This window comes from Sceloporus occidentalis, unplaced genomic scaffold (genome assembly GCF_023333645.1).
Source record: "Sceloporus occidentalis isolate IW3139 unplaced genomic scaffold, rSceOcc1.0.p SCAF_2, whole genome shotgun sequence".
Taxonomy (NCBI): domain Eukaryota; kingdom Metazoa; phylum Chordata; class Lepidosauria; order Squamata; family Phrynosomatidae; genus Sceloporus; species Sceloporus occidentalis.
The window spans coordinates 102,861,369-102,888,714 of record NW_028316982.1 but is presented as its reverse complement, the minus strand read 5'-3'; the positions used below and the strand labels follow the sequence as shown (position 1 = coordinate 102,888,714).

General features: G+C 40.0%; 1 protein-coding gene across 1 annotated transcript in view; it reads left to right on the top strand.

Annotated features, from left to right (window-relative positions):
- The window catches only part of TET1 (tet methylcytosine dioxygenase 1), a 115,240-nt gene that overhangs the window by 9,012 nt on the left and 78,882 nt on the right, over positions 1-27,346 (top strand). Inside the window, exon 2 of the mRNA XM_089510486.1 lies at positions 13,631-15,691. Within this exon, the coding sequence (XP_089366612.1) occupies positions 13,751-15,691 (1,941 nt within the window). The 5' untranslated portion in view covers positions 13,631-13,750. The remainder of the gene's footprint in view (positions 1-13,630; positions 15,692-27,346) is intronic.

Genomic DNA, 27,346 nt, shown 5'->3' with positions numbered 1-27,346 from the left:
ACCCTTCTTCTCTCCATGGAGTAGTAAGGAGGCCAAAAAGTCATGGGGAAGGCCGGGCTTCTTGTTACACTGCACAAGCTTGAGTCATGAGAGAGCACTTCTCAGTTCTACTTCCCTCAACATTTTCTGTAGGATTGGAGAGGTATGCCTACAGGCCCTTCTTCTCTCCCCGGAGTGCATAAGGGGGCCTAAAAGCTCTGAGGAAGGCTGGGTTTTTTGTCACACTGTGTAAGCTGAGCACTTCTCAGTTCTGCTGTCATAGAAACATTTTTCGGTAGAAGTGGAGAGATGCACGGTGACAGGACGCTGGGGAAGCAAGAGAAGAAGTTTCAGGATCAAAACTCTTTTCTAGGGTACTTAAAAAGGATGGTGACCAGGTCACCACCACCCATAATCTCCTACTATTGCCAAGAGTGGTTGAATTTATCCTGGTGGGAAGAACCAAGCTTTCTGAAAGGGGACAGATGTACAACCGGTGCATTCAATTCGCACAGGGCATAGTGACAGCCCCACACGTGCGCATGTCCACACTACAATCAGCTGCAACTGCAGCTCTCATGTCAGGAATGGCGCTTTTGAATCCGGTGAGGCATGGGGTTAAGGGAGTACTTGCTTTCAAGGAACACACTTCCTGCTTGCAGTGGTCACAGATGTTGCGATGAATACTTTAATAAAGCGGTATCAATTGTGAGGGGGAGACGCTTGTCTCTCAACAGGCACTTAGGGAAATGCGTGCCATAGCTGCGTTTGACAGCTCAGCCTTGCACATGTTCGGAGATGCTAGTCCCTCCTTCCCTGTGTGTGTTGATCATTGTACGCACCCGCCAGAATACTTGCAAACTTATATTGCTGCATAAAGTGTGAAGCTGCTTTTAATTTGCAGAATGACAGTATGGGTATTTTATTTGGAATAACCTGCAATTTGGTAATGGCATAAATATAAATATTTTGAGTTAAGAGTGCTTTGCAGCTGCATCAGTATGATGCATATGTATATGAATATGACAGAAAGTCTATCTGTCCGATTACAGCAGACACCCATTACATGTTGCAAGCTTTCAAAGTCACACTGGTTTCTTCAGGCAAACAGGAGAAAGAAATTGAAGATATTAGTCATAGGCCTGCATTTTCTGTTTCTGCCCTTAGTTCAGATGGTAGGACTATCTGCATGATGGCACCTCCCCAGTGTGACTTTGAAAGCTTGCAACATATAATTGTGCATTTTAGTTGGCCCCATTAAGGAATCAAAACATTTGGATCTTATTGGATTTGCTATATGGCCAACACGGCCATATATTTTTTAGCAGACACCCATGGTTGTGTTCTCTGGCACATTTATCACTCTAGCTACTGTTATAACCAGCATGCATCCATAAAGTGTGGAAGTGCTTGAAGTTTTAAAATTGTGGGAACATCTGCCAAAGATTTCTCATTTCTAAAAATGCTGCTATTACTTAATATTGTGTTTGTGTGCAGGGTGCATAAACACAAAAATATTGAATCTTGATACAGCATTAATTAATCTACCAGTAGTTTTGTATTAGCAGGAGGTAACTGGATGTAGTGGAGGTTTGAGTGTTGAACTCGGATCCAGAACAGAGTTTGAACCCCTGCTCAGATTTGGAAACCCACTGGGTGATCTTGGGCAAGTCACACTCTCTTAGCCTTAAAGGAGGGCAAACTTCTGCCAAAAAACTCTTTGTGATAACATCGCAATGTCACTTGAAGGCAAAGTAAAAACAATATTTTGAATTCCTGTGAAATAATGGATTACGTTTGCTCAGTGCAAAGCAAGAAGAGCGCATCTCTGTATTTGCCATAGCTTGGAATGTGGTCAGGCTGGATAGAGGATTCTGGGAGTTATTGTTCAAAATATAACTTTTCCAAATTCTGCGCTCTATCTGTACTGGGGTTTTTTTTGGTAGACATCAATGACACATTGAAACACACATTATACACAGATCACCTCTGAGGACATCTAGAGCGTCTTCGTAGACATTTTGACAGTTTAATGAACATGGTGACAGTTTCAGTAGAGAGAAGGTGTACTCTGTGCCAGTGGTTCTCAGGATATGAAGAATGCCATCCCCCATTCCCTTTTCTTTTAGAATGTCCCAGGGACTGTTCTCATATTTGTCTCTATTGGTTGCAGTGATTTTTTTCCCCCTAGAAACTATCCACAGACCAGCAAATTATGGCTTATGGACCAGCACCAGTCCATGGATCATAAGTAGCATAAGTAGTTTATTACACAAATATGGGTGGAAAGAGAAATGAGAAATGAAAACATGTGGATAAAAAACTGTTGTTTGTCTCATCTTTGCTTATTTCTTGCCCTTGAAAAGACTGGTGCAAACGGTTTGCATTTGGTGTACCCTTACTGAAAGACTGAAAGTAATACTGGGGGAAATCATTATTTACAAGCAAGTGATTGTAGCATGCATATTTAATTCATTAATGACTTTTTGGACTGTTGGAGAACATGCCAAACTATTTCTACAGATACAAGCCCATTTGCCTTTAAATAACTCCACTATAGAAATTACTAGAAAGTTAGTTTTTAAGGTAGAAGCGTGTACAAACCAAATTATTTTCTTTAAAAGGTTATATTTTTTATTGTTTAAAATACAAAGAAAAACAATTAGCATATAATATACGTAAGAACCAAATTATTTTTAAAAATAGGTCTGGGAAAAATTTGGCCTTCTAGATATTGTTGAACTGCACCACCCATGATCCCTCACTGTTGGTCAGACTCTCTAACAATATTTGGAATTAAACATTATCTGGAGAACCACAGATTTCCAGCCTTATTAAAAATAAGTTGTGAGCAGCTTAAACCATTTAATACACTGGAGGCATGTGGTATTTTTACAAGATGTCCCTTATCTGAAGGGAAGGAAGGCAAGCATCAGCGGTAAGTCCTATGGGTGCCTGAATAGTAGTGATCTTAAAAGGAGGGGAAATGAGACAAAATGCACAGGGTCCAATCCTCAGGGTTTAGACAGTTAAATAAACAATACATTAGAAAAGGAAATGTTGGTGTCTTTGCAGTCGAGAGAGTGGCTAACGTTTCAGTTGCTAAATGGGGGGAGAACATAATTAATCTAGTACTGGGCCTGACATACGTCTTTAGAGACCCTGGTTGTTGTTACCTACCCTCAAATGAATGGCAACCCTGTGAACAAGACTTCTCCAAGAATCATTATCCTCCACTGCCTTGCCCAGCTCCTACAAGGCCTTGTCCATAACCCCCCCCCCCCGATCAAGTCTACCCCTCTGATCTGTGGACTTCCTCTGTTTCTTCTACCCTCTACCCGTCCTAGCATTATTGTTTTTTCTATTGATCTGTGCCTTCTCATTATGTGGCCGAAGTACGATAGTCTCAACTTGATCATCTTAGCTTCCATGGAGAGTTCTGCTCTGATCTGTTCAAGAACCCATTTGTTTGTCTTCTTGGCTATCCACAGTACCCTAAGTACTTGTCTTCAGCATCACATTTCAGATGAGTTGATTTTCTATCTGCTTCCTTCACTGTCCAGCTCTCGCAGCTGTACATGGTAATTTGGAATACAATGGCCTGGATTATTCTGATTTTAGTGCTCAGTTGTATATCTTTGCTCTTCAGTATCTTGTCCACTTCTTTCATATCTGCCCTTCTGATTCATACTCTTCTTATTTCTTGACTGCAGTTTTCATTCTGGTCAATGTTTGATCCTAGATATGGGAATTCTTTAACTGTTTCAATTTCCTTGTTGCCTAGATTCAATTTGTGTATTTCTTCTGTGGTCATTATTTTAGTTTTCTTTATGTTCAGCATCAGACCTGCCTTTGCGCTTTCATCTTTGACCTTCCTTATTAACTGTTCCAATTCCCTAATATCTTCTGCTAATATTATGGTGTCGTCCATATATCTTAGGTTGTTAATGTTGCTTCCTCCTATCTTAACTCTTGCTTTTTCTGATTCTAATTCTGCTTTTCTTATGACATTTTCAGCATATAAGTTAAACAAGTAGGGTTAGAAGATGCAACCTTGCCTGACCCTTTTGCCTATTGGGAACCACTCTGTTTCTCCAAATTCTGTTCTGATAGTAGCTTTTTGTCCTTGGTACAGATTCCTCATCTGGACTATCAGATGTGGTGACACCCCCATGCCTCTGAATTTGTGCAATCAAATGCTTTGTTGTAGTCTAGGAAACGTATGCTGATTCTTTTTGGGAATTCTTTTGTGCTCTTCATTAGCCATTGTATGTTTGCAATGTGATCCCTAGTGCCCCATCCTTTTCTGAATCCTGCTTGAACCTCTGGAATTTCTCTCTCCATGTATGGTTGGAGTCTATGCTGCAGTATTTTGCGCATTATTTTGCTTTCATGTGAGATTAGTGCTATTGTCCTATAGTTGCTGCAGTCTTTTGTATCTCCTTTCTTGTGGATTGGTATGCGTATCGAGCGTTTCCAGTCTGTTGTCTACCTCTTTACTTTCCATATTTGCTTTCCATAAATTTCCTTTATTGCAGATTCTACTTCACTTCTTAGAATTTGGGGTTCATCATAATATGACTCCTCATTGCAAACTAGTGACCCTGGTAGCAGTCTAAATGTGTGCAGATTGGCCTGACACATCTGGTACAAAATAGTGGCAAAGAGTGTGAGTTGTCGATGGCCTGATCTCATTTCATTCACGAGAGGACTTTGGGGAAACCCATTGTTTTCAATGCTCCCCCTCCTGTTTGTAAATTGAATTGTATTTACACTTGGTAGGCAAGGCACCCCATCCTGCCTGGCTGCTAAGCAGGGTCAGCTCTGGTTAGTACTTGGAGGGGAGACATTCATGGGGTCACCATAAATCAAGAGATAATTTGAAGGCACATACACGCACAGGGAATAAGCCAGCACACTGATGGTATATTAATCTTCCTTTTTCCAGTTCCAGCTTTTCTTTGAAGCCAGTTCATTTGTTCCTACTTAGAGGAATCATATTCACATCAGCATGTGCAGGGGAAATGAGGACTTGCAGTGACATTCTGCAGTCCTTTAGTTAATGGCACATTTTCACATCAGATACATATTTCTGAAGCTAGATGTTTGCTTTTAGTGGTCCTAGCTATGCTAGGGCAACTGATGAACTGTGCTCCCTTAAGCTTTTTGTATCACTCATAGACTTTTGGGCTTGCTATCTCATTCCTTTCTTGTTTTCCCTCCTTGTCATCCCCTTTTCCCATCCCCCACCTCAAAATACAACTGTTTTTTCTAAAATTCCCCTCCCTCTTAAGCTTAGCCTGTCCTTTTATTAAGCAATTGACCATGTGACTCTGGCTTAACTAGAACATAGGGTCTGCTTACTTTGGGGATGGTGGTTATCTGCTGCATCTCCCTTTGGCATTATCTTAACACTTTCCTGGCCAGTCTTAGTAGTAGTAGTCAGTATCTCCATAATTACAGTCTGATGCTTTAAGCAGAACTCTGAGTGTGCCATCCTAGGTACACTGTCCCAGGAATAAACCACACAGAACACAGTGGGACTTATTTCTGAATAAATCTGCATAGATGTGCATGGTACAACTGCAATTCTAAACACCTTTATTGGAGATTAACTCTCACTGAACACTTCTTTGGGATTGTCTTCTTATAACTGATGTGGATACTGCAGTGATATGAGCTGATCATCTTTTGTACCTGGAATTTTAATTTTTCTAAAATGTTAAAGTTTTTTTTTAGTTTTTCTGTATTTCCAAAAGGGTAATGGAGAAAATAATTTGAATGTAGCAAATAACTGTAGATGTGATAAATAAAGCTTAAAAAGCAACAAACTATATTGTAGATAAGGTTTAAAGAGTGCAGGGTATAACCTGGTTTCAGCAGAATTCCCAGCCACTGTCTCATTACATTACCATCTCTTAGGGAACATGTTGCCCTCTAGATTTTGCTGGACTGTAACTCCCATGAGATTTTGTCAGTTTAGGTAATGGTGAAGCTCTGTGGGAATTGTAGTTTAGCCACATCTAGAAGGCGACATGTTCTTCATCCTTGTTTTATGAGTTTTCACCATCTCTGTACCCTCAGTCAATAACACTGTGCATTTAAAAACTGCATGTCAGGTGGAAAGTCAACCTGTGTAGTGTCTTCAAAACAGGTGCCCAGGGAGAACGCAACTGCTGAATTTCTGCCTGTTTTGCTGCTGTTAAAAATGTAGATCTTTTTTTCAGAAACAAGTACCTCTCCCAGTGCTGCATTCCTACTGTCTAAACTTTGTCTGCAAACATCTCAGAGCAATTTTTTGTTTGTTTAAATATTAAATATTTGACAAAAGTGTAAAAATAACAGCCATAAAAACAATGGGAGAAGGCTCAGTTTATGAAGAGTTGGGAGTTTGTAGTTGGGAGTAAGACCCATTGAACTCATTGGGGCTTTGAGGGGAAAACATGCATAGGATTGTTGTGCACATTATTTTAATTCCAATGAAATGAAATGTACTGGTTCTATATAAATTACAGAAAATGATCTTTATTTAATTGTTTATGGAGCATGATTGTGTCTACCATTTGCATACAAAGTTGCCTTATGCTGAATCAGATAACTGTTCTGTCCAGCCAAATATTGTCTGTGGCAGCAGTTCTCCAAAGCCTAAATAGGAGAATTTGCCAGAGATCTTTTAACAAGAGTGCCAGAACCAGAGACATTTCCACCTTGCAAAATGTGGGCTACACCACTGAGCAATGGCAGTTCTCTCGCTGAGTTACAGTCCCTTGTGGAAGAACTTAAGACAAAACTTTTAGAACAGGCTCTTTGTTTAGGCAAATGCAAATTCATTTCGGTTTTATTTATACAAATCTTATATTGCCAAAATGGTGTAGGCAGCATGTATGTTTTTCCTTTCTTTACTCAGGTACAGGAATATACACATCTCTAGATGCTGTTGAACTGCAGCTCCCATTATCCCTTACTTTGGGTATGGTGGCTAGGGCTGTTGGGATTTGCAGTGTAACAACATCTGGAGGGCTGCACAATTCCAATCCCTGCTTAGCCCTCATAATACTCCTGTGTGATAGGGTGAGAAACAAAAACTTGTTCAGATATATTAATAAACCTTAGTTTTGTGTTATGGGAATGAACTCAGTCTCCCTGCTGGTCTTCCATTCTCTCCACTCCTTTCTCAGCACAGATGTCTGAAGGAGCTTTGAAGTATTCATTGCCTTTTTTTTAATTAACACAAAAGTAAAACCACTGTAATCTACACCAGGATAATGTGTGGTTAACCTTAACTATGGTTAGTAGAAACTTGCCAGCTTCAAACCATAGTTTATAAAGCTGGCTTGGTTTGTTATGTAAAGTTTTTATAAATATTAATTAATATGTGTACATATATATAACATGAGCAGACTTGCTTTAATAAACATGCCTTAATATGAGCTTGTTCTTAACAAACGTTAGTAAAACCACAATACATGATTAACCTGAAATGTGGACATTTCCAATTTCAAGAGTGCATCAAAGGAAGAGAGTGGAGCAGGAGTGCTTGAATTCTGTCTAAGATAAGTTTGTTCTAGTAATGGTACAACATAATTTAGGATTGTGTTAAAACACAGTCAGTGGGTCTGAACAGACAGGACAAAATAAAGCTGCTTCGGGTCTCTTTGGAGGTATGCTCTTGAAGTGATACATGCATCTTAAGAGGTCAGAAGTCACGCCAAAGCCACGCTCCAGCCCTAAGGACTGGAGCGCAGCTTTGGCGCAGCTTCTGGCCTCTTCATATGCGTGTGTCATTTAAAGAGCATACCTCCAAAGAGACCCGAAGCAGCTTTATTTTGGCCTGTCTGTTTGGGCCCAGTGACTGAACCAACACCATACTCAGTATGCCCTGTAATTAGTCTATTTAGTAAGATCGCAATCAATCAATGGGATACTATAAATTATTACTGGTATTTGTAGAGGTACAAAACTGTAATACTTAATTGAAATACACAAAATCATATTTTTACAAAATGTTAACTGATACTAGTTTTGATCACGAATCACAATCCTCAAATCATCTACAGCACTGTAATTAACAAGTCTTGCTTGCATTAATGTAAGTTCGGCAAAAGACTGTGGCCTTCCTTTTAGCATGTTTCTTCCATAGCTGCTGAATTGGCTGAGGACACATTACACATTGCAATTTGAAGCATGAATCAAATTATAATTTGGATTATAATTTCACTGTGGGTTGCTTGATAGTCTGCAAAATTGAAACAAACTAGTTGCAGAAGGAAATAATTCTCACCTGTGTATTATGGAGATCTCCTTTATAAATATTTCCCCACAAGAATCCAGCAGTCGCCTCTTACAATAATGCCAGTGGAAGCTTTTAACAATTGCCACATGGAGCTGCCTTTCAGTGAGGAGCATGTGTGTATGAAAGCCAGTGCGGTGTGTCCCTGGCTACTGTGGTGGGCCCACATGATCAAAGTGAGTGCAAGGGATCTATGATTAACCCTTACCACCTTTTATATCTTCCTTGCTCCCCTTAATATTAGCTGTGGTTCTCATTGTAGATGCAGCCTGGTGGATTTTTCCAGTAGCTGTATAAAGTGAGCTGCGCTTGTTGTAATGTAATGATGGTCAAAGTGGCTTCATAAGGCTATTTCTTCAGCCTCAGACTGGCCTGCCCCTTTTATGTGTGACTTTCTGAAGGTGATTTGCCTGCCCAGACACATCGATTTGTTTTTTAAATAGGTTTCAGACATTCCTGCAATAACATCAAAAAGCAAACAAACAACTTTTTAAGATCAGAGGAGACTTCTGGCTTTTTCTGGTTTCCTCCCCCCCACCTCAGGTGTGACATTTTTGGTAGCCCATGTTGCCCCCTAGAGGTCTTTTAAAGCACAAGAATGACCCCTGGACCTGCCTAATTTGTCCCCTCCACCTGTAATACCAAGTATTTTGAGGTGACTTCATTTTGAATAGGCAGTCAATTAGCTTTACAAAATGATTACTCATGGTTAAGATGAAAACAACAACAACAACAATATCATCAGCATCAAGACTGTAAAGCAGAAATTTGTTGTTATTGTTATTAGCAGGGAACAACAATATACAACATCAGTTAAAACATATCAGTTAAAAGAACAGGCAAGATATATGCATATCAAAACAATCCATCCTTAAAATTCATCATTTAAAGTTTACAATTTAAAATTATCCCACTGATCCCACTGCCACAGGTTTCTGGGATGGGTTAGATCAATCCAACTGTCAGGATTGATTTGACTGATTAGACTGGAAGATAGCTGTGGAGAGTTTCATGAAGAGTACCTGCACTTAAAGATTTACTTTTATACTGGTGCCACTTTGGTGATTCACCCAAATATGAATGCAGCAAATTTCCCACCTAGAGTAGACTTTAACACACCAGGTGAAAAGGCCACAATCCAGTGGAGCAGATCTGTGCACAACAAGATAATGGGAAAGAAAAGATAAAGGGGAGAAAAAAGAAGCCCTTTGTTCCTTCTTGTATTTGGCAATAAAGAACATCAGGTGCTTACAAGCTTCTGGACTGTGGGCATTTTTGCCCCAGTAATTTCAAGAGAAGTTTAGAGTAGGTGCAGGCTTAAAAGCAGCAAAGGTTACTCCTTTAGAATAGCGTTATACTTTAATCCACACAGTTGGGAAAGTTTGCTTTTGGACTACTATTTTCAGAATCCCCAGGTAACATGAATACTAGTTGTACTGTAGTTTGTTTTTTTTAAAGTAGCATTGTCAAATTCTGGCTTAATGCCATGGATATAATTTCAATAGGCTCAAGCCTGGATACAGTTGAAATCCTCTGCACAACTGCTTGGGGAAAATACCATTGTATTTAGTGGGATTGACTTCTGTGTAAATGTGCATGAGATCACAGTGTGCATCTCTATTGGACTGTGGCCACTATATAGAAGGTGAGACTATGGGAAGGAGTGGCTTCAATGCTCAAAGATTTTATTCTGAAGCTAGATCAGGCAGAAACTCTTATCTGGATCTACTGGTAGACCTTTGGATAATTTGCAGGAGGACAGGCCAGAGTTTCTGACTCCCAGTTGTTTAGCAATAGCAATAAATAAAAGCCTTATCCCACTGGCATAGGTTGCTGAAAAAAGCATGCTTGAGGGAAAACCAGGAGTGGAGTTTTGTATGGAAGAATATGTGAGCTTGGTTGTAGTTGTAGTCTGATTTATGTATAGAGAAGCAGCCTGTTCTTTAATTCTAAGCACTAGAATTAATGCCTACTTCAGTCATTAATTTTGTAAGTGGCATTACTTGGAGGTCCTCAAGTCACCTGGCAAACCAAACCAAAATCAAAATACCCACAAGAAAGGAGATCTTACAAACCTTAAGCCTGCCTGCTCCCACTCTAGAGCTGGAACGAAACCAGAAGTGTCAGTTTTGTGTCCTGATATTCTGGAGAAGTGATGCAAAATCAATGCTGATCTCATAAGTAGTTGCTCTGCAGCCTCTCTTTTATAGCTGAAACTTTCCACTTGCCACAATATTGATCAGTTTAGGGAGGATCTTTGTGTTTATCTTGATGAAACTAGCAGCTGTCAGGATTGCATTGCTTGTAGCTGGTCTGGGCTTTATACCCTCTCTTCCACTGTCTGAAGATGATGGAAACTGTAGTCCAACTCACCTGACAGGCAAGGGTAAGGCCAATCTGATCTAAGTAAATCCACTATTGCCTACTTCAATTAGTAGCAGATAAACCAAGGCCTTCCGTAGCCATATCATTCAGATCATTTGAGCTGGAGTGGCCCAGGATTCAGCCTGGGACATTGTACATGCAAAGCATGTATCCCTTTCACACCTCCTGTCTTTATCCCCTAGTACTGAAAAGTGCATCAGTATCAGAACTGGGGAAAGTATCTTTTTTGGGTTGTAACTCACTGTCTCCCCAACCCAGTGGCAAAGAGTAACTGTTGTAAGCTCAGCATACTAGATAGTGTGCACCTTTGTACAATTGTAGGGAATCTACTGTCTGATCAAGGGTGTAGATTATAGCTAGATGAAGGGAAGTGTCAAATTCCAGGACAGAGGCATATATCTTTGCTAGCAGATGTCACTGTTGTCTCACCCACAGGATATAGATAAATAGGAAAAGGGTGGAAAATTCTCACAGACAAGCCATTTTGTTAGACCCCAGTAGTATTGTTTAGCGAAGTATCTGTACTGCCAAAGTTACCCTAATAGTATGAAATAACCAGGGGGTGGGAAAACTGAGCACAGCAAGAGATGTAGGGGTGGGGAGCAGGCGTGGTTGTGCTTCCCACTTCAGTATCCTTGGAGCAAGAGAGTTCTTATCTATGCAGTCCCTGCGCAGTGCTTCTCCAAACTTTGCTTGAAAGCTTTACAGAAAAGGAGATTTCTTAATTGTGCCAAGTGACTTGCTTAATAATTCAGCTGATGCACTGTGGTCAGGTGATCCCCACATAGAATGAATTCTTATTTAATTCATTTATAGTTAAACATTTGCAGATCATTATTCTGGTTGGATACACAAAATATCTGAAATCCAATTGGAAGTGTTCTGAGTTTTGTTGAGGATGTGTAAGGGTTAAAGGGCTTTTTTAAAACAAGGAAATTAAGAACTTATTGAAAAAAATTCTGGGAGAAAGGACCAAATACACTGCAGAAATATTCCAGTTTGAGACCACTTTAACTGGCTCAATGCTAGGGAATTCTGGAAACTGTAGTTTTGACAGACGTTTAGCCTTTTCTGTCAGAGAGCTCTTTTGCCACAATAAACTACAATTCCCAGGATTCCATAGCACTGAACCAGGGCAGTTAAAGCAGTCTCAAACTGGATTATTTCTTCACTTTTTTTGGACCAAAGTTATAGAATTTTAAGGCTACAATCATATGCATGCTGACCTGCGTGTAAGTCCTACTAAACTTAACAGAATTTTAAGACATGGATAGGATGAACTGTTTTTTTTAAAAACAACAACTAGCTTTTCTCTATTTCCAAGTTTAAAAGGCCAGCTCTTTAAACAGTTAAGCATATGGGCCAGTATAATGTAGGATGTGAACAGAGCAGAAGAGAATGTTTGAGGAAGAATGGAAATGGCTTGATCCTTTTGGAATAATACTCAGAATGTGACCATTAGAAACTTTTTTTCTTGTTTTGCACTTTTTGTATTGAACTTTCTCTTGCAATGTTTAAATTATTTTACACCTGGGAAACTCCCTCATACCAGTTTATGCCCTGGGTCCATCTAGCTTAGTATTGTCTACATCCACACTGACTGACAGAAATTATCCAGGTTTTCAAACAGTACTTTTGCTTAGCCTTTCCTGGAGATATAAGGGATTAAACATTGTCATATAAAGTGTGTGCTCTGGTATTAAACTGTAGTGCTCCCCCCATGCAATGCTAATTCCCATATTTGACCAATGCATTTATTAGATCCCACAAAAATGTCATAACATAGTGAGCAAGCTTTTGAGTTCTCAAGAATTCCTAGATGTTACCCCCATACTATGCTGAACATATTGACTTCAGAAGCTCTTGCCTGGTAATGTTTGAATGCCAGACAGGTCAGGAATACCAGGGTTCATCTACCTGAAATCCTGGAGAACTGCTATTTGGATTTGATGATACTGGGTTCGATGGACCTATGATCTTTCTCAATATTAGATAGGTTCTGTGTTCCTATACTAAGCAAAAGTTACAGGATGGAAAAACAAAACAAAATCTAGTTTGATTTTGAAGCCACAGTTTGTATTCAATAATAGCACTAAGACAAAAGTGTCAAGAGTTCATAGTGGTCCAATATCCAATGTCCTGAGTAATCCCATTTAATTTAATAGAACTTAATTTTTAGTACACATGTATATCATTGTGCAGTTAACTAATCCCTACATTAAAGGAGTCTTGGTGGCGCAGTGGTTAAATGCCTGTACTGCAGCCACTTACTCAAAACCATAAAGTTGTGAGTTCAAGACCAGCAAAAGGGCTCAAGCTCGACTCAGGCTTGCATCCTTCCGAGGTCACTAAAATGAGTACCCAGATTGTTGGGGGCAAATTAGCTTACAGTTGTAAACCGCTTAGACACTGCTTAGGTGGTATGAAGTGGTATATACATTAAACTTGTTTGTTTAAAGAAAAATAGAGTCTAGCCGTTACCTGGGTCTGTCTCCATCTCTAAATTAAATACACAAGTTCCCTGTTAGGTGGGTGAAGTAAGTAAAGAAAAACATGGAAGCACTTGTATTAGCAAAGCAGGAGATTTTAAAAAACACACACCTCAAATCCCCCAAAGTAGCATTCTGCCAAAAATGCTAAAAGTCAGTAGAAGCCAGATTGGACTGCATTACTTAGTGGATTGAGGGAAACTCTTGAAGTAAAGCTCATTCATTGGTGTAGAATATTTTATTTCTCCAGTTTTAGGGTCCAACTTAATTGTTTGTAACTTTTATTCACTATTCCGCAACAGCAAAGTGGCTCAACAGAGTGAAGTACAGTGTGCGGGCGTTATATGTGGGCGTGCCACACATGCCTTCCAGTATACACTGGAAACTGCACTGGAAAAATTCCTCTCATGCCCCGGAACAAGTAATAATATAATAATTCATATATAATTTTCAGCTCTTAATTATTTATTATTTATTTCTGTTTCAGCTCTGTACTCTACAGAGAATACCAAGGTGACTATGAAGGCTTCTGCTGAAGTAAACAACACTTGCAGGAATGCATGATCTTTGATTGCACTCCTAGTTGCACATCTGCTGCTTGACAGAGATGGCTCGTGATGCCAGATCTTCACGATTAGTAAAAAAAGAGGAGATAAGCAAAAAGAAACCAAGTCCAGTCCAAAGTAAGTTTTGCCAAGTAACAAAAGATGCCAAAAAAACTTCCCCTGAGGCAGGCTGTTCTGCAAACTGCAAAAAATTACTGGAAGAAAAGAATGAGGGCAAGAAAAAGCCACAAGAACAAAAGCCCTCCCTGAATTTACCATGCCGATTTCTCCGCAGCAGTGTCACCAAAGCCTTATCTGGAACATCTTGGAGGAATCTGCAGTTAACTGATAACATTCTCTTTCATAACCAGCCTCCTTTGAACTGCAATGGCTTTACCATGAATCTTCGCAAGAAGCCATTTCCCCATAGACTGTTCCAAACAGCGGCAATCATGAGAGCTAAGAAAGCCAATGACCATTTAACAAGCTTGAGGAAAAGAGAGAAGTCTGAGTTGGGACCACCCCTTGTAATAGAACAGAAAGTAGTGGAAGAAACAGCCCAGGTTTTTAAACAAGATTGCAACCCAAATGGTGAATCGCTGTCACCCAAAGCAGAGGATGCTTTGTGTGAGGCAGAACCAGGCCATCCCTCTGAATGTGATAGTGAAGCCAAAAATAGAGTACTGCCTCCTGAAAACTGTATTTCTGTTTCTAGTACTGATGTATCAAGTGCCCCTACACCAAAGATATGCCAGGAAGAGGATAAGTGTGAAGAAACTGTACCAATGGAGCAGGCTCTGGAAGATTTATCTGCTGATGTCTCATATGTAGCTGAGCCTGTTCCTTCCCAACTACACCTTGATTCTGCCATCACTTTAAAAGTATCTGAAAATGAATTAGGAACGCTTGTGAAACCATGCCTGAAGAATAATCTAAATTCATCTCCTCCCTCCAAAGAACATTCCTTTCCACCTTCTGACTCCTCATTGTGTCTTTCCTCTGAAACAAACACAAAGGTGCTTGGGGAAAGACCAAAGTCTCCTATAGAATCTCAGTCCAAAGCTGTCTGTGGTTCAATGCTAACTCATTGTGAACCTGATACTGCCATTTTGATTACCTCAGAATTAATCTCAAAACTGCATTTAGATGATATGTGTGCACTACCAGAATCCCACGGCAAGCAAGATCCTGAGCCTGCCAGTAAAAGTGAACCTGATTTGCCATGCATCTCTGAACTGGGAGATTGTTCAAAAGACCCAGATCCTTGTACGAAATCTCCTTTGCCAAATGACTCAGAATTCAAGGTAGGCAATGAAGCACTTGATTCTTACTCAAACTCCCAACAAAATAATTCAAGTTGTAACCAAATTAACAAAGTGTCCACTCATGGACCAGTTTCTAATACATCTTTGACTCGTTGTATCTTGGGAGACCTTGAGCAGACCCTTGAGAGAATTGCTGCAGAAACAATCAGTTTAGATTTAACAACTGTGTCTGTTACATCATTTCAGCCAGAAAAAAGTACAACTGATTCAATTTCGGTAAGTGGCAAGGTCTTTGAGAATAGCTTTCAAAAATCTTCTAACGGTGCTAATTTGATGTTGCCATCAGAGTGTGTAAGGAGTACAGAAACAAAGATTGTGGCGGATGGATCCTTTCCAGATCTTCAGGATCCCTTGCTACCACTGGGAAGTGATGACAAAGACATGAGCTCTGTTCAGGGCACCAAGAAATGTGACACTAGTCTCAGTTCAGCTTCTGAGCCCACCCCCTGTGGAAATCCAACTGGTTGTATTCCTATTTTGTTTACCTCTGTGCAACGTGTAGAAAAGAAAAAGCGAAGGCGATGCGGCGTATGTGAGCCATGTCTACGGAAAACTAACTGTGAAGAATGCTGTTGTTGCAGGAAGCGCAAAACAAGCCACCGGATATGTAAAAAGAGAAAATGCGAAGAACTGAAGAAGCCTCCCCCACCCCTACCACCCTTGATGTTACCCTTAGAGGTAAGCAAAGTGAATATTAATTTAAATATACTTTTTTGAACATTGGTTATAAGCCCATTGATGTATTGAAAATAATTGTGAAAGATTAAATATTGCTACAGCTTCTTCAAGTGGTTCTTCAAGATCAGCAGGTTGGCAGTTCGAGGCCCGGGTGCTGCATGATGGGGTGAGCTCCCATCACTAGTCTCAGCTTCTGCCAAACTAGCAAATCGAAAGCATGCAAATACAAGTAGATAGACAGGTACTACTTCGGTGGGAAGGTAAACAGCGTTCTGTGCTGTCATGCTGGCCACATGACTACCAGAGTAGTCTATGACAACGCTGGCTCTTCAGCTTAGTAGCAGAGATGAGCACCACCCCCTATGGTCGGACAAAAATTGACAACCTTGAAATGGACTAAGGAAGTAGTAGACTCTTCTTTTTAAAAATGTTTGTAATTACAAAGGCTGCATGGTTAGCATGCTTTTTTAAAGTGCCTTCAATGTGCTTCGTGAGTTACGGCGACTCCATTAATTTTATAAGATTTTCTTAGACAAGAAATACTTAGAGGTGATTCTGCCAGTTCCTTCCTCTGTTTTCGCTATAGATTTTTTTATATTCATTCGTAATATTATCTATCTATCTATCTATCTATCTATCTATCTATCTATCTATCTATAACTGGCTTTCCTTCAAAAATTGGCACTCAAAAGAACTCACAATTTAAAAGAACAATGCAATTCAAAACATATAAAAAATGGCTATTAAAGTAGAATTAAACTATTACAGTTTTAAAACAAATCACATAATAAAGGAATAAAATGTAGATTAAAAAGATAAAAGCTATTAAAAACAGTTGTTAAAACAGCACCCCCAAGCCTGTTATGTAAAAACTTTGTTTTAAAAGACTGTCTGAATAAAATGTTTTGAGCCTGCTGCTGGAAGAACAAGGAGAGGACCCTTCTGACTTGCCTGGGAAATGATTCCAGAGTCTATGGACAACTACTGAGAAGGTCCTCTCTTGAATCCCCATGCTTGCAATGGTAGTGAGACTGAAGCCCCATATAGACAGGCCAAAATAAAGCTGCTTTCCTTAGGACAGGATCGTGGCTTTGGTGTGGCTTCCAGTCTCTTGGAACACAAGCATCATTTAACTAGCACACCTCCAAAGTGGCCCGAAGCAGGTTTATTTTGGCCTGTCTGTATGGGGCCTGATGATTTCAGAGATTGAGTGGACTCATACAGGGAGATACGGTCTGCCAAATATCTAGGACCTGAGCCATTAGGACTTTATTGGTCATAACCAGCATTTTGAATTGAATTGACAGCCAGTGGAGCTGTTTTAACATGGGTGTAGTATGGTCTCTGTAACCTGCCCTGGTTAAATAAAAAAAACTATGGCCCGTTACAAACGGGCACCCTAGCACGGACTCAGTCCATACTAGGGTTAGAAAGGGGCATCTCTTCCAGACGCCCCTAACCCTAGTATGGACTGAGTCCGTACAAAATGGCAGCGGCCGTTCCCCACGGCTGCCGCCATCTTGACGTAGTGGACGAGCTGCGTCTGCACGTCGCGCCCCAGAAATGATGTCGCGAATGCACGCTTCAGCACTTGCGCGTCTCTTCCGGGGTGCAGGAAGGAATGCGATTTTCGCGCTCCTTCTTTGCAGCGTCCGGGAACCGCGCCATTTGGCTGCTGCAGTTCCCGGATGCTGCAACCAGTGGCGGCAGCAGATCGCTGCTTTTCGGCAGTCTGTAACCGCCTATGTTAATAAGTCTGTTTGCAGCTGTTTAGACAAAAGGCAGCCCCAAGTAGAGCACATTACAGTAGTCTAAACAGGATGTATCTAAGGTATGTGCCACCTTAGCCAGATCTGGCATCTCAGCTAATGGGTGAAATTGGCGCACAAGCTTTAAATGTGCAAAAAGCACTCCTGGCCACCCAAAAACCTGAGTCTCCAGGTCAAAAGCTGAGTCCAAGAGCACATCCAAACTGTGAACCTGTGTCTTCAAGCTGAGTAAAACACCTGCTAACACAGGCTGTATTTTTATTCCCTGATCTGTTTTCTGGTTGACCAAGAGCATCTCTGTCTTGTCTAGATGAAGTTTCAGTTTGTTTGCCCTCATCCAGCCCATTACTCATGACAGACACTGGTTTAGGACTAGAACAGGCCTTCTTGGATTGGGGTGGAAAGAGTAATAGAGTTGGGTGTCATCTGCATGTTGATGGCATCACACCCCAAAACTCCAGATGACCTTTCTTAGTGGCTTCATGTATATTTTAAGCAGCATGGGGGACAAAACAGAACCCTGAAAGACCAGGGCTTTAACAGGAGTTTGCACAGCACCACCTTCTCCAGGAAAGAACAGAGTCACTGCAAATAAGTGCCTCCAAGTCCCATCCCAGTGAGGTGGTCCAGAAGAATACCGTGTTTGATGATATCTAAACCTGCTGAGAAGTCCAGCAGAACAACAGAGATATGCTTCCCCTGCTCGGTTCTCTGCTTTGGTCATCCACCAAGGTGACCAAAGCTGTCTGTGTTCCATAAACAGGCCTAAAATCAGATTGAAATGGATCTACAATTATCCATTTCATCCAGAAACCTTCCCTTTAACCAAAAAAGAGAGTCATCAGCAGGACAGATCAGACAATCTGAGTAAGACAAGGCACACAAAGAAAGGGATGGAGAGGGAGAAGAGGGAAAAAACAAGTTCATTGTTTATAATTAACCAACTAGATGGAAACTGTTCAAGCAACCTGCTGAAATAGCTGCTGCTCCGCAGTTGAGAAAGAAAGCAGGTGTTCCTTCTCTTGCTGCTCACTGTCTTCCCGAAGCTGCAGGTATCTAAACACAGGGAACTGAAACAGATGGACTTTGGAGTACCATCCAACTACGCAATTCTGTGACTCTGTGGGGGCCTTCAAAAATCTAGGTAATATATTTGCTACTTCTAGCATCTTTTCCTAAAATAATACCAAGAACATTTCAAATTTTTTTTCAGAAGGTGCTTTACATTCTCTTCTGTTTTCTACTAATCACACTTGTTGGATTTGTTTCAAGCAAAAAATCAGGTATAACACAAAGTGTATTCAAAAATATAATTTATCACTAGCAATTTCAAGATTGCTTTTCTACTCACCTACCTCAACTTTAATATACATACTGTACATTTTGGCTCTTGATCAATCTGATATTCGAAATCTAGCAGATTTCAAATATCAAATGGATCAAGAACCCTGGAGCTTAAGGAAACTATAAGGTATCAGCATTCTCCTTTCCTTTTCTCTACTGTTCATTCTGGGGAACCGAGGAATGTTTTTTCCTCTTGCTGCCTTAGTATGAATTTCTCTTAGGAGTGGAAAAGTTACATTGCTAGAGCACTGATATTTTCCAATACTCACAGTCTTAGACGTATTGTTTGTTTATATGTATTAAAGATCTGTTGACCTGGGGTTTTCTTGGCAAGATTTGTTCAGAGGAGGTTTGTCATTGCCTTCCTCTGAGGCTGAGAGCATGGGACTTGCCCAAGATCACCCAGTGGGTTTTATGGCCAAGCCAGGAATCAAACCCTGATCTCCACAGTTGTAGTCTAACACCATACTGGCTCTTAACCTAGCCCCATACAATCATCTAGTTGTCAAAAATTCAGTATCAATTCAAATATAGCACTAGCAAAAACTACAAACATATAACAAAGGCTATAGTAACACTACTATATAAAGTTTTTTGTTTTTTTTAAAAGTGATGTCTCATTCTTTTAGGAACAGAGGAATCTGCTGTATACCATGTCAGACCACTGGTCCATTGAGCCCAGAGGTGGGGTCATTGGCTCTGCACACATTATTGAAGTGCAATGCCTAGCACTCCTCCTCACTTTGTCTACCTAGACCAATATTGCAGATTCATTCTGAAGCAGCTATCTGGCATTTCAGATAGAATTTCCCCCTGTAAGTTCCAGAGATTGAAACTGGGATCTTTTGCATACAAAACCTACATTCCTCCATTGATCTGTGCCTCTGCATGACATTTTCCAGGTGCCATAGCAGGGGAAATACTGATATCAGAGAAGAGGTGCTAGCTTCTCTTTGGTTGCAGAGGGGTCTGCAGCTGGTGGTGAGTCTCTAGAGATTTCATTTCTGCCTAGAGGCAAGATTACAAATAGCATGCCATTGGAAAGATACAGTGAATCTGTATCTTTTTACTTGGACAAAGAGACTCTGGTCTTTGGCCCTCATAGAAAAGCTGACTGTATAAGTACATGGGGGGAAAAGGACCATCCACATAATTTATTCTATGTAGCATGAGCCCCTGTTATAAATTATCCAAATTATAATAGCAGACAGCATCACCAAACTGTTTCACACAATTTGTAGAAAGATCTACTCTCTAAATGTTAAATACTGTAATTAATCTGTGTGGCATTTGGACTATGTTGTGTTCTGGGTATTTCTTGCTGTGTTGATTTTATGCATCTTGTGGTTCTTTTAAATTTTAACTTTGAAAAAAAACAACCTTTAAAATGTGGTTTCAGGCCAGACTATTAGCCAGCATGCTACCACTTGGGTCTGGGTAGAGAGAATGGAACAAAATAACAACTCAGAGCTTGAAAAGGTTACTTTTTTAATTAAAATGCCCAGAATCCCCCAACCAGCATAGTGACTGGAGAGTTTAAGAGCTGTAATGCTTTTTAAATCTCTAGCTGGAAAGCAGTTAGTTGAGGTTGTGGTGATTTGAGAAAAGATTATAGGTTGTTTCTTGCTGTAGTGTAGCTGGATGTTTTGCTTCTGTGGTCTGATATGCCAATCATCATGTTTTGTTATGCCAAATTTAAGGGGCAGAGATGTTATTGGGGTAAAGAGCACCTGCAGTGGGTCTTACATCTTTGAGAACTTTGTCCATATTGTCTGCAAGCTTGTTTACTAACATCCAACTTCCTTTTCCACTGGATCAATAGAACTGAGCATTGCAAAACTGTGTTGAGTGTTGAGGTGCCAGAAAGTAAAGTAAGCTTCTTTTGAATAGTAGTCTTGAATTGTATGTCAGTTTCTCAGAATGTTTCCTCTACTCTGTAAACAATATTCTTGGTTTGATCTGGTGCAGTGAATCGTTAAACAAATAAAATCTTGTCAAGTAACAGTTGATAAGACTCCACTGGTTTTCAACACAATGAAAATAGAGTAACTGCATCACTGAACCTCCCTTCATTCAATAGTAAAGGCAATTTTTAGTCAAATGGAGGGGGGGGGGAGCAATGTTATAGTAAACCAGTGGCACCCTGCAGTGTCAGACAAGGCTTTTGAACTTGACCTAGAAACAGTATTTTATTTATCACTTATTACATTCTGAAAATGTACTTTGCACAAATTTCAAAATACAATAATTGTTGCCTAGTGATTTATGCATAATGCAATTCAATAAAGATAAGACAAGGTTCAAAGATGTTATAGTGCACAGTGTGTCCCTGTTATATAGTGTTTGTTCCTATACATTTTGATGTACATTAGCTACACATTGTACCCAGCAGCATTAGATTATCTTCAAAAGCAAGTAAAGAAGCTAAAATATTGAGGCTTCATTACAATTTCTCAGAGAAAATCGATATAGCTGCTGGCTTAAAGAAACCCGATAGGATGGAATGAGGTAGAGCAAGGGATCAAGAATGGCAGAGGATGGTTATAGCAGAAATAAGAGAGTGTGGTAAAGGAGAACAACTGATGGGCAGGGCTGGCTCTACTATTTGGGCAGGATGGGGTAGTTGCCTCAGACAACAGATGCTGGCATCTGTAAGGAGGGATGAAAGTAAAATGTTGGAGGACAGACCAATGGACTATGCAGACTGCCCTAAGCAGTATTGTTGCCCTTGAGTGCAAAAGAAGATACTGTTTCATTTACAGTGTTGAAGAAAGATTCAGCTATACTATCTCTGTAGTTGGCTTCAATACATGGAATAGGAGGGGACCACTATTTCATCCTCTGTGTCAGAGAGAAAAATGACTTGATGCTGGAGGAGGCATGCTGGACTAGGTCAGGGGTGGGGGTCCTAGTCATCCCCTACTCATTTATTTATATTTCACCATTGCTGATCCTGCATTGTCTTTCCTCCATATAAATCAAGGCAGCAACATTTCTTCAATAGAGTTGTAAAGTGAAAGGTCAAGGGGTCTGAAACTGGGAGGCAAATTAATTGTAGCTACTAGTAATGTTACTGTGCCTGGAATCATAGCAGAATTGACTGCATTATATAGCTGTACAGTATTTTAAAGAAAAAATCCAGTTTGTCTTCTTTCTACATTTTATCAATCATTCTTGCTTATTAATTAGCAACAGCATATTTTGGCCAAGTTGTGTTGCTGCTGGCTCTTGTAAAGGGGCTGTGTTTTGATTTACTGGCCAGGTTAGGCCAAGCCTTATCTGACTTGTCCTGATTGGCAGTAGTAGCATTGATTAGGGAGATAACCTTTATGTGGGGTGGGGGTGGGGAGGGAAAAATAAACACTTTCAAGTGAAACTGGTTAGGGGAGAGATACAGACTATGGGTTGCAATTAGAGATGGGCTAGAGCTTTCTTGGATCTCTGCACATTCCAAGTCTTGGGAAAGGAGGATGGGCAGCCTGTTTCCCACTTGCATTGGGTCAGGGGAAGGTGGTTGTGTGCTGCTCCCAGACTCAAGAACTCCTTTCCCAGAAAAAATACTAGACTGGCACTTTCCTTATTATCTTTCCACAGACAGGTGATGGCCTTTCTATTCCGGAAGTCCTTTGAGAATGGATTGAATGGACATTGTAAAATGTGCTGGGTTTTTATTTGTTGTTGCTGTCCTTTTAAAATAAAAAAATGGCTTATGTTTTCAACTGTTTTTTTTTAAATTTTGGAAAGATTGATTGCTTTTTAACTTTTGCTTGCTGTGAGTGTTTAACATATGTTTGTTTTAATTGTCATAAGCTGCCTTGAGTTTCAAACTGGGAAAAAGGCAGGAGGAGGAAGAGATGATAGTGGTGGTGGTGGTGGTGATGCCAGCTTGTAGGCCTTGCCTGTCCCACTCTCCAGTAATGCTTGGTTAGATTGGTGCTTCAGACAGAGCAGCGCCTGTGTGAATGAGGCTGTCTCTGTCATTCTCAGAGTGGACCCCCAAAAATTCTGAAGCTGAAAGGGAACACGTGCTCAGAAACACTTCACCAACTTCAGTTAATTTCCTTTTTTCAGGCATTATTGATATTGACAGAGCTTAGAAGGTTATTTAAAAATAATTGTTCCTACTGCTGCTGTTGATTCTAAAGTAATTTAGTCCCACTACAGTGTTAAGAAAATTTAAGAAAAGTTGCCTTTTGCATTGTGTATTCCTTTTTATTTCTGTTACTTAAAAATACCCCCAAAACCTTAGGACTCATAAGAGAAATGCAGAAAACTTGAAAAATACCTGTTAAATTAATTGAAAGTGCCCTTTAAAAGTAACTAGAAAATATTGTTCATTGAACCAGTAAAGTAATCTCATTTACACTTGTTATTTTGTGACTTTTTTGTGCCATTATTCCTATTGCCGCACACACACACACACACCCATAATAATTGATAAGGGAAACTACATTGTAACTTCTTATTTCCAAATTCTGGAGATTCTTTCTTGTCATATGAATGCTGAAATGGGAGTAATCCCAACAAAAGACTTCATGTGGAAAAGAAGGAATCCTCTAGACATTAACCAAAAGAGAAATGTTAAACAGCAAAGTAATACTATTATTAATCCAAAGATCAAACCTCAATTAACGATTCGGTACATAAACTAGCTCATACTTCTTAGGATCATTGTAGCTAGAATATAATGTTTATCTGTTTATTTTTTAACTATTTAGTGAACAGACATCTGCAAAGGTCACCAGAAAAGAATGGCAAGAGTTGTTGAATCAGGAAACGATTAATGCAAGGAGATAAAAAAAAAAAAAGAATAGAAAAGATTTCAGCAGAGACCAGTTAAAGAAAAGGATAAATGCTAGTTTTTCTGTCAGTCTTTTTTTTCCAGGCTAAACATGCTTCTCTTTGATTTCTCCTGACCTCCTCATTGTATAGTGGCTTTGCTTCTTCACCCTTTTCTTTAAGCTTTCTCTCTGCCTTTTTAATGAGCTACTCCCCATTCTTTAACTTCTTTTTTGCTGTCAGTTTCATTTTCCTGGGGACTTATATAGGGGGGAAATGGTGTGCATTTTGTGTATAGGATATAATGCTCTGAGTTTATTAATCTCCCTGTTTCTTCCCATTTGTATTGGCAGCAAGCACTTTTTTATTCTAAGAAAGTGATTCTTCTTCTTAGTGCAAACAGAGAAGCTTCTTATACAATAGAGTAAAATGTATACAATAGAGTAAAATGTCTGTTCGCAAAATATTCTTCAAAGATACGCACCTGCTTCTATATGGAAAAAGGGAGAAACTAAAGATCTGGTTTGTAGTACAAACATTTGGCCAGCTCTGCATTACAGTATACATAGTCAGGAGACCTCAGATGATACTTTATTCTCAAAGTGAACTGTGTGCCAAAACCCCAAGGTTTTCCAACCTGTACTCAATTGGCTGCTTGGTTATATGTGTACAATAATTTCAGAAAGTGGTTTTTTTCCCTAGTGTACTTTATGTCCCCCCCAAATTTATTTTTAATTGAGTCTGTACATAAATGCATAACTAGAATTTTTAGCTGTGAAAGAACAGCAGCTGAAAACTCTGAGCTTTTAATTTAACAGCTGTGATATATCAGACTCAAGAGATTTAATTTTATACATATTTTCTCACAAGTACCACTGTTTACACTGTGACATTTTTTTGGTTAAAATGTTCATAGGGTTTTATGGTAAGGCTGCAGTTGCATGGATGCTTCCTTGATAAACATCACTGAAGAAAGTGGGACCAATATCTGAGTAAACATGCATATGATTGGGCTGTATCAATTATCTGATTTTGCTACAAAGCCCTAGCTTTGGATAGAAAAGGACTAAAAGTCCCATGCAACCCACAACAATTTATAATTGTGTGTGTTAACCTTGGGCTTTTTTTGTGCCTTCATTATTCCTGTTCCCACCCCCACCCCCAAAATGTACTTGAGCAGTTGCTACATGTATTTGATATACATGAAAATGCTTTATAGTTCAGAAAAGCATAGTTTATGAAGTGGCTTTTTAAACAGTTCAAGTAGCTCCATATGTAATAGCTACAAGGTCATACTGAGAGCGCATTTGCACTATGTTATAAACCGGTTTGAAAACTGGTTTAAAAGGGGATTGTTCATACTTGTGCCAGTTTTTTCGGACCCAAATTTTGGTGTGTGTGTGATGCAAATCCCCCTTAATCCGGTGCTTTTGAAACTGAGGAATTTTCTACATCTTTTCAAAAGCACCAATTTTTTTTTAGGGAGCCACCAATGGGAACGTACTGCCAATCCCATTTGGGGCACCCAGAAGGGAGGGGCAGAGGGTAGGCAGAGGGGCAGAACATACTCATTCCCTCCCACAGGTCTTAGCTTGGTAGCAAATTGCCATTGTTTTACCCCTCTTGGTACTCGTAGTTGGTAGATGAAGATACCGGCTCTTTAAATTCAGTGGATTCAAATTTCCTGTGCTGTCAAGTGGTCTCTTTAAACCACCATGCAGCTGTTTTCCTCTTCTGCTGGTGAATTAGACCCCTTATCCGCACCGATGCCTGATGCCCAGACGTCACCAAAGTTGGGGAGGAAGATCTTTTGGGAACATAATGTGGCTTGTGGGTTGGTGGTTTTTGTTGTTGTTTTAATTTTTGGTTTAAATTTCACAGTTTCTGTGGCTTCCATGGGGGTTTCTTGGCAAGGATTCTTCAGAGGGGCTTGCTATCACCATCCTCTGAGGCTGAGACAGTGTGACTCCCCCAAGGCAAACCTGTCACAGAGGTTTCTTGGGAAGGATTCTTCAGAGGGGTTTGCCATTGCCATCCTCTGAGGCTGACAGGGGAGGCGTTATGTGCAGAGGGGTAGAACATCCCACCTCACCTGGGGTCTTGCCCACCCACCTGTGGGCCTCCCCCTCTTTGTTGTCAAAGTGCCATATTATTGCGGATGCAGAGTCACATCACCAATTATGACAGTGGAAGCATAATGACACAGATGTGCATAATTTGACAGTTTTTAAAAACTCCACAAACGATTGAACACATACAATATGGAAGCTCCATTTTAAATTGATACTTATGGTAGTGTGAATGTTGACAGGGTTAAATTGTACTGGAGATAATTTGATCAGAACAAATGTAGTGGCAACTTCAATTTGGAATCACACCATCGAATCTCCTCACTACAAAAATGCTACTGTGAGTGCACCCTGAGAAATAGTCTGCTTTCCATCACTTGTTAGTTCTTTTCTCCCAGAAGCAAGACCAGTGTGGTCCATATACAGAAGGCTCCATATACATATCCCTTTGAATATCATTCCTTAGTGTAGTGGTTTGAGTGTTGGACTATGACTCTGGAGACCAGAGTTGAAATCCTGACTGGGCCATGGAAATCCACTGGGTGACCTTGGGCATGTCATACTGTCTCAGCCTCAGAGGATGGCTATGGCAACCCCCCTCTGAAGAAACTTGCCAAGAAAACCCCATGATAGTGATAGGTTTGCCTTAGGGTTGCCATAAGTCGGAAATGATTGAAGGTCCAAAACATCAACAACAGCTATGACTAGGCAAAGATATTATGATAATGTTACATAGAATTACAGTCCTCCATCCGTTCTTCCGGTCTTCGGACTTGTGTCCCTTGCTTATGCTTGAGGGATGAATCGAGGGAGAATGATAGGGGGTACCCACATGGCACACCCCTGCCTATATTCAAGCCAATGGTGCTTGAGTCTGGAACAGATCCCCCGTGAAAAAGGAGGGGTGACTGTAATATTGTGTAGATTACAATTATTTCTTTTAAAACATGCATTAGATATGTAGGAAATCACCCTTTTCATCAGTGTTTAGCCATAGTGTTAGTGCAGTTGTTGAGTAACCGGTCTCCTTGTGAGATATTGTGTATATGCCTTTGCATATGGTAAAGTCAGATTCATCAGTTTTTCCTAAGGAATTTAAAACAGTATGAAGATTTCTGTCTGGACTAATCATAGAAATATAGAACTGTGGAGCTGGAAAGAACCCCAAGGGTAATCTAATCCAGGCTGCTGCCAATGTAGGAATTCACATCTAAAGCACCCCTGATAGATGTTTAAATGAAGAAGAGTCCCTCACATTCTAAGGTAGTCTGTTCCACTGTCTCTTAGAATAGATCTGTTAGGAAGAGAAATTTCTTTCTAGTGTTTAGTTGGACTAAACCAAAATTTGTAACCAGTGAGGTGCTCGTTTGAGAAGAATATTTTGCCTATGTTTGAGAAGTTTTAAGTAAATCTACTATCTCCCCAAGCATCTAAGAATATTGGTTCAATAAAGCTATTTCCCAACCATAAAGCAAGATGTATGGTACTCATTCTATGATGGTTTCATGTGTATTTATCACATTTTTAGTATATAGCTGATTAAACTCTAAAAGGTTCCAAAGTATTTTGTGGTGTTTTGTTAGGTGTAAGTTACAAATAGCATTGGTATGGAATTGCAAATCTTAATTTATCATCTTTCAATAGAACATAGGTTATTTATTATTATTATTATTATTATTATTATTAACCTTTAT